The sequence below is a fragment of the Pipistrellus kuhlii genome, unplaced genomic scaffold (genome assembly GCF_014108245.1).
Source record: "Pipistrellus kuhlii isolate mPipKuh1 unplaced genomic scaffold, mPipKuh1.p scaffold_m20_p_15, whole genome shotgun sequence".
In the NCBI taxonomy this organism is placed as follows: Eukaryota; Metazoa; Chordata; class Mammalia; order Chiroptera; family Vespertilionidae; genus Pipistrellus; species Pipistrellus kuhlii.
The window spans coordinates 43,703,928-43,717,088 of NW_023425460.1; the positions used below are offsets into that span (position 1 = coordinate 43,703,928).

Consider the following 13,161-nt stretch of genomic DNA (forward strand, 5'->3'; position numbering starts at 1 on the left):
CTCACAAAGGCAGGGCGCAGGGCGGCTGCTGGCTCCCGAGGGCAGGTGCCCGGATGGAGCCTCAGATGGGAGGTAGGCCTCCACCTACCAATAGGTTTGGGCCTCTTGCCTCGGTGAGTTCCTGGGTGAGAGACCAGAGGTCACCTAAGGACCTGGGCCCCTGGGTGGGGGCTGGTGACTCCGCACACTGCGGGAGGCCTGGAGGTAGGTGCAGCCGCTACTCAGGTGGCCCTGAGGGCAGCGGAGGCTTATGCATCCGTTACCCCAGCTGCAGACACTGGGGTGGCCCTTAGAGAGGGGACCACGGCTTCTTCAGCCCCAAAGAAGGGCAGGTGGCAGGGCTGGTCTGGGGATGGTGGTGGTGGGACGGGAGTAGGGTGGCCCTGGGTGGAGAGCTTGAGCTGCCTGGGGTGCCAGCTGGACCCCATGCCTATGTTCTCAGCCCAGTGGTTGAGTGCCTACTGACTGTAAAGAAGCCTGAGCCGTCCTGGGAAATGAGGGTGGGGTGGTACCAAGAAGGGGAGGAGAGGGGCTGCCCAGGCAGAGGGCTGGCCTGAGAGGTGCCTGTGAGGCTCTGATGCACCCGGTGAGATGCTCAGGCTGGGTCTCAGGGTGGAAGAAATGCCCACCAGCCATCGCGTCTGGTGTGTGGCTGTTACAGTGATGCGCGCTGTGCCCGTGCACACCCAGGTCTGTGGACAGACGGACCTGGAGTGCAACGGCTGGGTCACGTGGTAAGTGTGTGTGTAACTTTGTAGGGAACTGTTTCCCACAGTCACCGCCCTGATGGACATCGCCCCACAGGAGTGAGGGTCCTCACCCTCCTTGCCCTGGCAGCTCTGGGTGCTGGTCCTTCCTATCAGCTGCGCTGGTGGGCGGGCAGGTGGTTTGATTTGCATTGCCAGGTGATTATTTTTATGTCCTTAAATCCTCACCTGAGGATATATTTTTCCACTGATTTTAGGGAGTGTGGAAGAGAGAGGGAAAGACAGAGAGAAACATCGCTGTGAGAGAAACACATCGGTTGGTTGCCTCCTACACGCTTCCCGACTAGGGCCTGGGCTGGGGAGGAGCCTACAACCATGGTGCAGCCACTTTGGAAAATATTTTCATTTTAGCATTTTCTTTAAAAGTGAAATGTGAACTGCCATCCTACCTCGCAACTCTCCTCCCAGGTGTCCACCCAAGAGAAATGAACCTGTGTCCACAGCAGGACTACGAGAGCACCCATGCCACACATCAGACAAAACCAGCATCCGTCCAGAGGCCTGTGTGGGTGGGTGGATAAAAGGAGGCCCATCTGGCCCTAGCTGGTTAGGGGTGTCGAACTCAATCAGAGAAGGGGCCAAAATCTAAAATCCAGCCTAAATCACGGGCCGAATGGTTTACTGAACAATCATAAACTGTCATTGTGATGGAAACGCAGCGGAGTGCAGTGATGACAGCGCGGTGCGGGCCACATTGCAAGGCCTGGCGGGACGGATTTGGCCCGCGGGCCTTGTGTTTGACACATGTGGCATAGACCATCAGACTGTGGACTGAAGGGTTCCAGGGTCGATTCCAGTCAAGGGCACATGCCTGGGTTTCCGGCTTGATTCCCAGTTAGGGGTGGGCAGGAGGCAGCAGATCAATGATTCTTTCTTATTATTGATGTTCCTCTCTCTTCCTCTCCCTTCCTCTCTGAAATCAATTAAAAAAAATTTTTTTTAAAGGAAGCTCATCTTATCATGCGATGGTATTCAACAGCAGAAGGGATGGTGTCCGGATCCAGCTGCTGCCATCGCTGTCCCCCAGCTGTGGGCGGGGCTGAGCCCTCGGGGGAGGGGAGTCACGGTCACGTCTCCCATGACATGCACCCAACACCTGCTGAGCGCCTTCTCTGCAGAATGAGCCAGTGCTGGGGCCACAGTGACCAGGGAGCTGGCCTGCCCGAGGAGCTCCAGACGCTGAACCAGGAGGAGGCCCTCCCCCGGGTCGTGGGGGCCAAACCAGCTGGACCTCAACCCCATTGTCCAAGGCAGGAGGGAGGGAGAGCCTGAGAGCCTGACCATAGCCAGGACGGCGCGCCCCGCACGCCAGGCTCGGGAGCAGCCAGGCCCCGGCTGGCAGGGCGCCTGTGCCCTGCGTGCGGGGTGCGCGCGCGCGTCTGCGGGGGCGGGAGGCTGCGGTGCCGCTGCCGCTCGGGTGGGGGGCAGGCTCCGGCTCCCCGCCCCCAGCCCGCGTCTCCCCAGCAACAGCAGCCTCGGTCTGGGGCTCGGCCCCTCCCCCGCCCCACCCGACTGCGGCGGAGAAGCGTCTGGAACCGCATCCTCCTCCTCCGGAGCCGCATTCTGCCGCAGCCGCGCGTCGGAGCCGCCTGTGAGCCATTCCCCCTTCATCCCCGTGGAGCCGGTGGGGGCGGGGGAGGGCGGCGGGGGGAGGGGGTGCGGGGGTGCGGTGCGGGGGCGGGGGAGGGTGTGGAGGGAGCCTGGGGCGGACCGGGGTCCTCCTGTGGGGTCTGCACGGCGGGGGGCCGGCGGGGCGATGCTGCGGGGACCGGCCGGGAGGGCCGCGGCGTCTGCCTCGCACACACCCCGCGCCCTCGGCAGACGGTGGGTCAGGACCGCTGGCCATCAGCCCCGCCATGGCGACGGAGCCCCTCCCCGAGCCGCTCCAGCCCCGCAATGTCAGCGGCGCGGCCATCCTGAGATGGGGGGTCCAGGACCCCAGCTCTGTCCGGGGGGGAGGGGGGTCCAGGACCCCAGCTCTGTCCGGGGGGGAGGGGGGTCCAGGACCCCAGCTCTGTCCGGGGGGGAGGGGGGTCCAGGACCCCAGCTCTGTCTGGGGGGGAGGGGGGTCCAGGACCCCAGCTCTGTCCGGGGGGAGGGGGGTCCAGGACCCCAGCTCTGTCCGGGGGGGAGGGGGGTCCAGGACCCCAGCTCTGTCTGGGGGGTGGGGAGAGGGAGGAAGGGGTGCACAGGAGCATCACGCCACAGCGCGGAGAGACGCTGGCTCCGGAGGGGGTGGGGGCGGGGGGCCGCGGTGCCAGGAGCGGGGAGAGGGCCTGGCTCCGAGCCACCGGCCGCTGCAGCCTCCGGATGCGGGGCCACAGGTGACGGGCTGGTGCGTGGGAAGCCCAGGCCGCCCGGTGCAGCCCTGGGTGTCCCCACCCCCGCACCCCTCCCCGCTGGGCCTCTCCGGGCTGGGCTGCCAGCCCGAGTCCACCTGCCCTGAAGCGGGAGCCACACCCACGCCCGGCCTGAGGGCGAGGGGCTGGAGGGCGCCTGGGGGTGGGGGGCTGGAGGGGACGGCTGGGCGGGGGGGCGGCTGTGGGTCCCAGCAGAGATCGAGGCCCCTCACTACGCAGTTGCCGAGCGCGCCGAGCGCCGTGACCGTGCCCAGGGCGCGCGCCTCTCCTGACGCAGCATCCATGGGGGGAGGGGGGCGCGAAAGCCAGCCTGCGGCTGGACCTGCATCCGAGCTTCGTGGGCTTCCACCTAAGAGTCCGTGGCCATCCCCCTATCACCATCAGAACAGACCCGCTCATCCTATTCCCCCTCCGCAAGCCTCGGAGAAGAGGCTGCACCACCCCCCGCTCCCTGGCCTCCGGCCCCCCATCCTCCCAGGAGCCAACGGGGGGGGGGGGGGGGGGAGGCGCCCCGCCGGAGAAGACAGTTACCGCGGTGGAAGGAGCGGATGGGAGGATAGAGACGGTCCCTCCCCCACCCCGAGGGGCCTGTGTCTGTCCTGTGAATGCGCCCAGCCCGCCTGCCCATAGGTCCCGTGGCAGCGAAGGAAGGCGTGTGTGTGTGTGTGGGGGGGGGTACCTACACGCAGCCAGCCCCCCCCCCAGCATTCTGCCCGGGGGCGCGGGGGCCGGAACCTGATGCCGAGGGTCCAAAGGGCCCCACAGCCTCTCCCCCTGAAGACCAGGCAGCAAAGCTCATCTCGTTGCCGTGGAAACCGCGATGATGTAACCTGGACCTCAAGCTGCGCTGGACCTTACACTTGGCTCAGAGGGGATGGACCCCAGAAGCGGAGCTCCTCAGGGGGGTGGGGGGAGACCCTAGGCCTCCAGGGGCATGGGCACGAACCTGACCCGGACCCCGCTCAGTCCTCAGCCTCCATCTCCTTCCCTGGCGGGCGCACCCCTCCCTCCCCCCAGCCCTGGGCATGGCCCCCCCCCCCTCCTCTGCATCCCCCGCGGTCTTCGGGCGGGAGTTCCATGTCTCCCGCTGCGTGGCCACCTCTGCGCCCTGAGCGCAGACAGGGCCGCCTGGAGAATGCCCGCCGCCTGGGCCAGATGCCCAGGTGCCCCCGCGCCCTCCGGGCTGAGCCTCGGTCGGCCCCGCCCCTCCTCTGGAAGCGCCCCGCCCCCAGCCTGGAGTGGGTGTTGGGAGGATCAGTAAGGGCCCTGAGCTAGGCTCACCCCCTTCCCCGCCAGGAAGGGCCCTAGGCCTCCGGGGAATCCATGATGGGGGCAGCCTCTCTCTGCCCAGCCCGGGGCTCCCAGTCTGCCTTGCAGTGGTGGTTCCTGACTGCCCCCACCTCCACCCCCAACCCCACCCCCATCCCCAATACACACACCCGGCATCTCTCCGCCTCTCCGCCTGGACTTCCCACCCAGCCTGCCATCTGGAACCCGCAGGGGCAGACGGTGGTCACCTGAGGCCCTGGTGGGAACCAGCGCTGGTGGGGCTGTTACAACGAGAGGGCTGGGGGCGGTGGTCACCCTAGGACAGCAGGTTGGGGGTTGAGATTCACAGAAGTCTTTGCGGGGGGGGGGGGGGCGGGGGCGGAGTTTCAGGCAATAGAGAGGGAGGGGTGATGTTCAGAGGCCCTTGGCTTCCTTGGGCTTTAGTGATAAATTACTACGATTGGGTGGCTGGAAAAAACAAACATTGATTCTTTCAGGGCTCTGGAGGCCAGATGTGGGAAACCAAGGTGTTGGCATGCTCTCTTTGAGGTTCCAGGGGAAGCACTTTCCTGCCTCTTCCAGCTTCTGGCAGCCGCGGTGGCCCGTGGCTGAGGCCCATCACTCCAGTTCTGCCTCCTTCTCACTGCCTCCTCCCCGTGTGTCTGTGTCCAAAGTCCCGCTTCTTGTAAGGAAGGACATCAGTAAGCGTGACCTCAGTGTGACCTCATCTGAGCCTTAGCACGTCTGTAAAGACCTTATTTCCAATCAGGGCCACATGCACAGGTGCCCAGAGCTTGTTAAACCCACAATAAGCCCTTTGTCATTTTCGGGGTGCAAACACCTTTTTGGTTTCTGTACCCATTTTTTGAAGGCTATGTCTCCTGTTTGTGTGTTTGTTCTTAAATATATTTTTATTGATTTCAGAGGAAGGAGGAGAGAGAGAAATATCAATGATGAGAGAGAATTATTGATCGGCTGCCTCCTACTGGCAATTGAGCCTGCAACCTGGGCATGTGCCCTGACCAGGAATCAAACCATGACCTACTGGTTCATAGGTCAATGTTCAACCACTGAGCCACACCAGCAGGGCTAAAGGCTATGCTTTGATGAGCAGAAGTTTTTTATTTTTATTTTAAGGTAGTCCTTTTAGCAATGTCTCCTTATGGTTAGTGCTTATTTATCACATTGAAGAACTTGTTCTGTCCCTGAGACCAGGAGGATATTCTGCATTATCTTGAAGACACTTCTCCAACTTAGGCTCGTTTACTGAGAGTAGGCTTCTATGTGTGGTGTGAGGTAGGGGTTGGGGTCATTGTTTCCACATGGGTGTGTGTTTATCAAAAGGTAGTCATCCTCCTTGCTTTGCAGTGACATCTCTCATAAATCTGTGGTCTGAATGTGTAAGGTGTGTCAAGTAGGTCTTTGTCTACTGCATCAACACCGAGCAGCTTAGTCCCACTGCTGTGTAACAAGCTGGACACCGGGCATGAATTCCCCTCGTCCTTCTCAAGAGGTCAGGTGTATTCTTGTTCCTCTGACTTCCGTATGAAATTACAAGGTCATATACACAAATTCTGTTGGAATATTTATTGGGATTTATTGATTCCACATACACATATACATCTTTTTGTGTTGTTAACCTTTAACCTCACCCAATGATATTTTCCCACTGATTTATTTATTTATTTATTTTTTTTTTTTTTTTTTTTTTTTTTTTTTTTTTTTTTTTAGGGAAAGTGTAAGGGAGGGAGGGAGAGAGAGAGAGAGAAACATCAATGTGTGAGAGAAATCGATTGGTTGCCTCCCAAACAAGCCTTGACCTGAGATGGAGATCAAACTTGCAACCCAGACACTTGCCCTTGAACAGAAATAGTACCTTTGACCCTTTGCTCCTTGGGCTGATGGTTTTCTACATGGAGGTTCTTCTCATCTCCTGTTAGACCTATTCCTGAGCATTTGCTATTTCTGATACTGTTTAAGGAGTCTTCCAAAAAAAGCAATTTTTAATTTTTGTCACTGATATATAAAAATATAGTTGATTTCTGAATACCATAAGTCCATCAACTTGCTGAGTTCTTTTTTAAAAAATATATTTATATTGATTTTAGAGAGAAGGGGAGAGATAGAAACATAGATGTTACATCAATCGACTGCCTCCTGCACGCCCCCTGCTGAAGATTGAGCCCACAACCGAGGCATGTGCCCTAACTGGGAATTGAACTGAGGTCTACACTCAACCACTGAGCCACGCTGAACTCACTTTTCAATCCTCATAATTTATCTGTAGATTCTCTTGGATTTTCTATTTCATATTCTAGTCATGCATGCTTGACCTCCTCTTGTCCAGGCCTCTCTTCTTCCTTTTCTCTGCCCCGCAGCGTGGCTAAGCCCTCTCGCACCATGATTTAGAGACATGGCAGAGGGGCTTTGTCTCCATCTCCCGCTCACCCTCCTGACTCTCGCTCTTGTCAGGGATGCCTGCTTTCCAGGTGGCCCAGCCCTGGGTACACCACTGCTCCTCTGTCCTCCCAGCTAGCGTTTGGGTTTACTTACCGACATCCTCTCCTGTAGATCCTGTTACTTCTTGCATCTTTAGGAGGGTTGCCAGTTAAAACACAGGATGGCCAGTTAAATGTGAATTTCAAATAGACAACAAATAACTTTAGAATCAGTATGTCCTATATTGCATGGGATATTCTTATAAAGAAGAAGAAGAAGAAGAAGGAGGAGGAGGAGGGGGAGGAGGGGGAGGAGGGGGAGGGGAAGGGGAAGGAGTAAGAGAATCCTTTTTGTCTGAAATTCAGATGTCCTGTATTTGTATTTGCTAAGTCTGGCCACCCTACCCTCAGGCTTCTATCAGAGATTGTTTTCTGTTGCCTGGAGTCACTGCCTTTAGACTGTCCTCTAGCAGATCAGCCAGTGGAAGACTCTGTAGCCCTTGTGAGCTGGGCAGTCTCTGGTTTGAAGTGCCACCCCTGGGCTGTAGGGCCCTGAGGGAGCCCAGGGGCCAGGAAGGGAGTCTGGCCTGGCCACTCACAGCCCACCCCAGCTCTGGTATGAGGAGTACTGGGCCAGTCCTCTCTGAACCCTGTCTGTTCAGAGCCTGCTGGGGTGGGCATCTGCTAGGCAGCCAGTGTGCAGTGGCCCTGTGTTTGCCTCTGGACAGGACGAGGACCAGCATCCACCATGGTGAAGCTGGGCTTCAGCTTCGGGAAGTTTGGCAGAGACTACGGGTACCAGGATGGGGTTACCATGGACAGCGTCCCTCTGATCAGCCCCCTGGATGTCAGCCAGCTCCAGCCACCATACTCTGACCAGGTGAGTGGCCTGGGCCAGCGAGGGGCGGGGGGAGGGGGGGAGATCCTTCTCAGCCTGCGCTGGGAACAAAGGGGTGCAGAGAGAGATTAATTTAGATAAGGCCTCCTCCAAGGTGCAGGAGGGCAGGCAGAGGAAGGGCCGGCTGGGTGGAAACCTAGAGCCACATGCAACCAGCTCCCTCATCCCCCAGAGCTACCCTGTCCTCATCTGTAAACGGGGTGACCTGGTCACGGGTGACCGAAGATTCACACACTGCTTAGAAGACAGCACCCGGCCCAGGGTGCTGCCCAGCGGGGACTCAGCAAGCAACATTCCCACCCTGTCCTGCTGGACACTCTGTGTCTTGGGTCAAGCCTCAGACGGGGTCCTGGGGACAGTGGCTGGTAGTGGGGGAGCTTTCAGCGGGAATCTGTGAGCTCCGGAGTATGAGTGACAGCAAGGCTTGTCCTAATGGGGGTGAGGAGGTGGCCATCGGAACCCATATCTGTCAGCTATGGGCTGGGGACCATGAGGACAGCCCCCCCCTCCCCGCTCAGGCATTGGCTGAGAGCAGCTCTCCAGCCATCTGGGCTTCCACTGCACCTGCCTCAGTGCTGGACCCGGGTCTCAGTGGACTCCTTGGGAAGGCTCAGGCCTCGCTCCTAGGTGACACAGAGCACGGGACCGCACCTGCCCGGGCCCTCTATGGAAAGGCCCTCAGGCCTCTGGGACCCAGGAGAGGAAATCAGGGTGACACTCTGGAAGGGGAGGAAGCTGTGGGGCCACTGAAGGGGAAGCTCCTGGCGGGAAGAGGTGGGACCTTCAAAATTGAAGGCAGCCAGCAGACAGAGGGGCTCCGTCCATGGTTTGGCCAGGCCTCCTGGCTGCCATGGGCCCAGCAGACATGCAGCCCCCACTTTCCCTTGGCCTCCGCTTGTAGTCACTGGATCCCAGCCACTAGACAGCCCTGGCAGATGGTCAGTACCCACCCCACTGCTGGGCAGCTGAGCCCTGCCCCGCCCCTTTCTAGCCCTCCCAGCTCAGGGGCCTCCCGGGTCGTCTCTGTGCACAGGTGGTCATCAAGACACAGACGGAATATGGACTGCCCCCCGCAGAACCGATGAAGAAGTTCCCAGACCTGGAGGCCCAGAAGCTGGCCTCCACCAACCTGGACGAAGGACGCGGGGTAACCAAACCCTTCCCACCCAGGGCTTCTGGGGCTCAGTCCGTGGAGAGGCAGATGAGGATCGAGGTGCTGAGGCAGCCACAGGCCTGAGCACCCAGGGCCGGGCCAGCTGGGCTGGGCCCCCTTCCTCAGGCTGCTGCCGTCAGGGAAGTTGGACAAGGAAGCGCCATGCGGAGGCACGCTGGGTGGGAACGAAGGCTGGGTGCTTAGGGGTGAGGGTGCTGAGGGATCTGGGGCTGAGCAGCGCCAGGCTGACCTGTGGCCAGTGGGACCCAATCCTCCCTCCCGCTGTTCAGTGGCTGACAGCCACTGTGGGCAGTGCGTGCATCCGCCTTCCCAGCAGGCCATCTGTCTCTTCCTTAGTGACTCGTTGCGTTTCCTTACTTTTCTAAAAAATTATATTTTTGATTGATTTTAGAGAGAAAGAAAGAGGGGGAGAAAAGGATCATTGAAATATCAATGAGAGAAGCATTGATCAGCCACCTCCTGCAAACCCCACCCTGGGGTTGGAGCCTGCAAAAGTGGGCATGTGCCCGGACCAGGAATCAAACCGTGACCTCCTGGTTCATAGGTTGACGTTCAACCACTGAGCCATGCTGGCCGGGCTTGTTGGTTTTATACATAATATAGACAGGCACGTTTCCTGCTAGGTGCTCTGGAAAATACATTCTCCCACCTCTTTTTTATTATTATTATTATTATTTTTTTTTTTTAGCATTATTCATTTTACTAATAATGATTTTTCTCATTTTCCCTAGACTATCTCTAAAACCTTTCATATTTCAATAGTAAAACCTGCCTCTTCCCCCCATTGTTTCTGAGAAGGAAAGCCAGCCTCCCCCGCACAGACTAGCAGGGTGGGAGGGCCTCAGCTGGGCTCGAAGCCCCATGCCCATGGGTTCCTCCCCTCCCCTCCCCTGCAGATGCCCCCGGCCCGTATGCTGGCCTTCGCCATGGCCATCATGGGCTGCCTCCTGATCATGTACAAGGCGCTCTGGTATGACCAGTTCTCCTGCCCAGAAGGCTTCCTGGTTCGGGTAAGGAAGGCAAGCTGGGCCCGGAGTGGGGGAGAGGGGGTCCCCAGGCAGAGTACCAGGGAGCAGCCCTGTGGGAATATGATCTCCAAAGCTCCCTGTGCTCCCGCTCCCTTCCCCGAAAGATCCAAACCCTCCTCTGAAAGATCCAGAGAGAAGGGTGAGAGAGGACTGGGGGGGACCTCAGGGAGGAGGGCAGGGACAGAGGAGAGCCGGCCAGGCCGTGCTTCCGGTCAGTGCTTCCGGAGGGAGGTGCGGGGGCTCCTGGTCCCTCCTCGCTGACCTGTGCTGGGAAGGGGGGGAGGAGCTGCTCTGTGACATGACATTAACATTTCCCCACGGTTGGCAAACACTCTCTCCCTTCTCTTTCCTCTCTCTCAGCGTTGGTAAGGGATTCTAGCCTTTTTAGTGTCTTTTCCTACCGCCTCTAACTTTTCAGTGGTGAAATCTGCTCAGCGATCCTGAGATGGGGCCTGGGAGGTCTGTCTGTATTCCCAGGGGCTTTTTATTTATTGGGATTTTTTAAAATGTTTTTTGGGTGGCGGTGGGCTGGGGTGTGCCTGTGGGGCCCCCTCCCCTTCGCTCCTGAGGAGGGGCCGCCACCCTCCCTCTGAGAGGGGCTGACCTCCATGGACCCCCACTTCTGAATCGCGGGCCAACTTGGGGGGCTGGACATTAGGGCAGAAACAAACGTGTTTGGGGTGATTGTGTGCAGTATTATTGAACTGCTCCAAAGCAGAAGGGACAGGAAGACCTAGAGGTCACCCCCCACCCCCATCCCTCCATCCTATGGCGCACACATGAGGCTGCAGCGCAGTGGTCAGTGGCATAGGGAGGGTTCACCCCATTTGCACACCGGAGCCCAGGGGCAGCCCCTCCCCACCTCTGCCCGCTGGGGACCCTCTGGCTCCGCCCCCTGAACCCCCTGAACCCCCCCCCCCAGCCGCACAAGATGTGCACCCCGATGTCGCTGGAGATGTACTACGCCGAGATGGGCCCCGAGCGCCACCGCAGCATCCTGGCGGCCATGGGCGCCTATCCGCTCAGCCGTAAGCCGGGCACCGAGGCGCCCCTGGTCTGGAGGAAGGTCCACCCCATGTTCAAGGAGGGGCTCAAGGCGTCCGCCCCGGCGGGCCCGGCCGCCACCGAGGCCCCCACGAAGCCGGCGGCAGGCACCCGGGAGGAGGAGGAAAAGGAGAAGGAGAAGGAGGAGGAGAAGGAGAAGGAGAAGGAGGAGGAGAAGGAGGAGAAGGAGAAGAAGGAGGAGAAGGAGGAGAAGGAGAAGAAGGAGGAGGAGAAGGAGGAGGCAGCGGCGCCCAAGGCGGAGGGGAGCGCCCCGCCCCCGGCCCTGGCCCCGCAGTGAGCCCGCCTCCCGCCCGGAGCACCAAGCCCCGTAGGTGAGCCCCTGGGGACCCCACCCAGAGCCAGGGACCCTCCTCCCGGCACCCCGCCCCCTGTGGGACCCACTCCGCCCGCGGTCTCACCCTGGGGCGCTGTCCCCCCTCCCCACGTGGCTGCTGGGACCCGACTGAGCGCCCAAGGTGGGGGGTATATGTGTGTGTGTGTGTGTGTGTGTGTGTGTGCAGTATGGGGTGGGGGGACCCGTGGCGGGCGAGGGGGGTCCCCACGGAAGTGGGCGCTCTCACCCCTCTGCCCTTCTCCGCAGCGCCGCTCATCCCCCCGCGGCCCCCCTGACCGCCCCGCCAGATGCTGCCCCGCCACGTGGTCGTGCCCCGGTTCCCCGGACCCCGCTGCCGCCTGCCCCCCGGAGCCTCCGCTGTCTGCCGCTTTTCTCTAAATAAAGAGTCACACCCACCAGGCTCCTGGCCTCCTGAGTATCCTGGTCACTCTGGCTGTTCCTGACCGCCCCCCCCCCCCCACACACACACCCGCCATGTTCCCCTGAAGAACTGGGTGGGACGGTGAGCTGGGCCCCTGGCACTGCGGCTCAGGAAGGCAGGAAAGGGGGGACCCTGCGGGAGGGCCTGGGGGTGAAAGCCACCCGGACCCGGGCCTGTGGTTTCTCTCAGCGGCTACAGTGCAGCACCTTCACCTGCACCCCCCAAGCTCCCAGGCCTGGGGGCAGGGGTCTGGGCGGCCTAGGAACAGTGGATAGTGCCAAAGAAGGGGGCTGTGAGGGAAACCGGGGCACGATGGAGGCGAGGTGGGTAGTGGAGTGGAAACAAACTTGGGGGTGTTAGGAGGAGGGTGGTCCTGCGGGGCCAGGGAAGGCTTGGCCATTCACAGTGTCCTTAATGGTTGGGCTCCTATCTATCCATCCATTCATCTATCAGTCTATCCATCCATCCATCCATCCATCCCTCAGTCCATCCATCCATCCATCCATCCATCCATCCATCCATCCATTCATCCATTCCTCAGTCTATCCATCACTATCTGTCAACCCATTCACGTGCCTGTCTGTCTGTCTGGCCTGTATCAGCTCTCTAGCTCTCATTTATCCAAAGTGTTTTCTAAGTCAATGGAGAGGCAACTACTTCTTCAACACCGAGCCCGCCGTTGGCTCACCCGTGGGCCTCCCCGCTGAGCTGTGCGGTGTGGCCCCAGGGACCGGGAGCCCAGCTCGCAGCCCAAAGGAGTCTCTTGGAGAAGGTGTGAGAGCAGGTGAGGCTTTAATCGCGTCAGAGAAAATGCCAAACGTCAAACCCACGGTTCTCACGCACAGAGTGCATCCCAGGTGCATGGGCTCCCTGGCGGGGGCCCGGTGATGGTGGGAACGGGTTCAAGGAAAAGGTGAGAAACTCCATGTGTTCACCAAACTGACCCGCAGAGAGAGACGGCGCGGGGGACGGGCACAGGGGAACCCCGGCCTTGGGGTCATCCTCTTAGGGGTCAGACCGTGTACAACATGTTAGTCACCTCCCACTCTGCTTCCCCACTTCCTGTCACACCCTCCACCCCTTCACAGTAAATCACAAGCGCAATCCTCAGATGCCCATGTCCTCAAGGTCGTTTCAAGGTTACACGCCCTTCTTCATCAGGCAAACACTCACCAGGGCGGAGCCTGGGGACACAGGGGTGGGATCCAGGCGGTGGAGCCCCCTCTCAGGGCAGTCATCACAGCCCCTCACGGAGGTTGCTGCCCCAGAGACACACGTCCGCCGTCGGGTCAGTTCCCAGTCCCCAGCACAGAGCAGGCTCTCCGCCAGGCGCCTAGGGAGCAGCTGCGGGAGGCAGGAGGACCTGGGGCCCTGCAGGGGGTGATCCGAAAGAGGCCAGTTCGCGGG

General features: G+C 60.0%; 1 protein-coding gene across 2 annotated transcripts; it reads left to right on the forward strand.

Annotated features, from left to right (window-relative positions):
- Positions 1-7,568: 7,568 nt before the first annotated feature.
- CALY (calcyon neuron specific vesicular protein) lies at positions 7,569-11,733 on the forward strand. 2 transcript variants are annotated; one of them, XM_045582159.1, is made up of 5 exons: positions 7,569-7,714; positions 8,766-8,879; positions 9,803-9,915; positions 10,859-11,310; positions 11,580-11,733. In XM_045582159.1, the coding sequence occupies exons 1-4, from the start codon at positions 7,583-7,585 to the stop codon at positions 11,274-11,276; spliced, it is 777 nt and encodes a 258-aa protein (XP_045438115.1). In that variant the 5' UTR covers positions 7,569-7,582; the 3' UTR covers positions 11,277-11,310; positions 11,580-11,733. The 2 variants fall into 2 exon arrangements, with proteins under 2 accessions (XP_045438115.1, XP_045438114.1); XM_045582158.1 differs by having other exon boundaries at positions 7,582-7,714; positions 8,733-8,879; positions 11,547-11,733.
- The last annotated feature ends 1,428 nt before the right edge of the window (positions 11,734-13,161 follow it).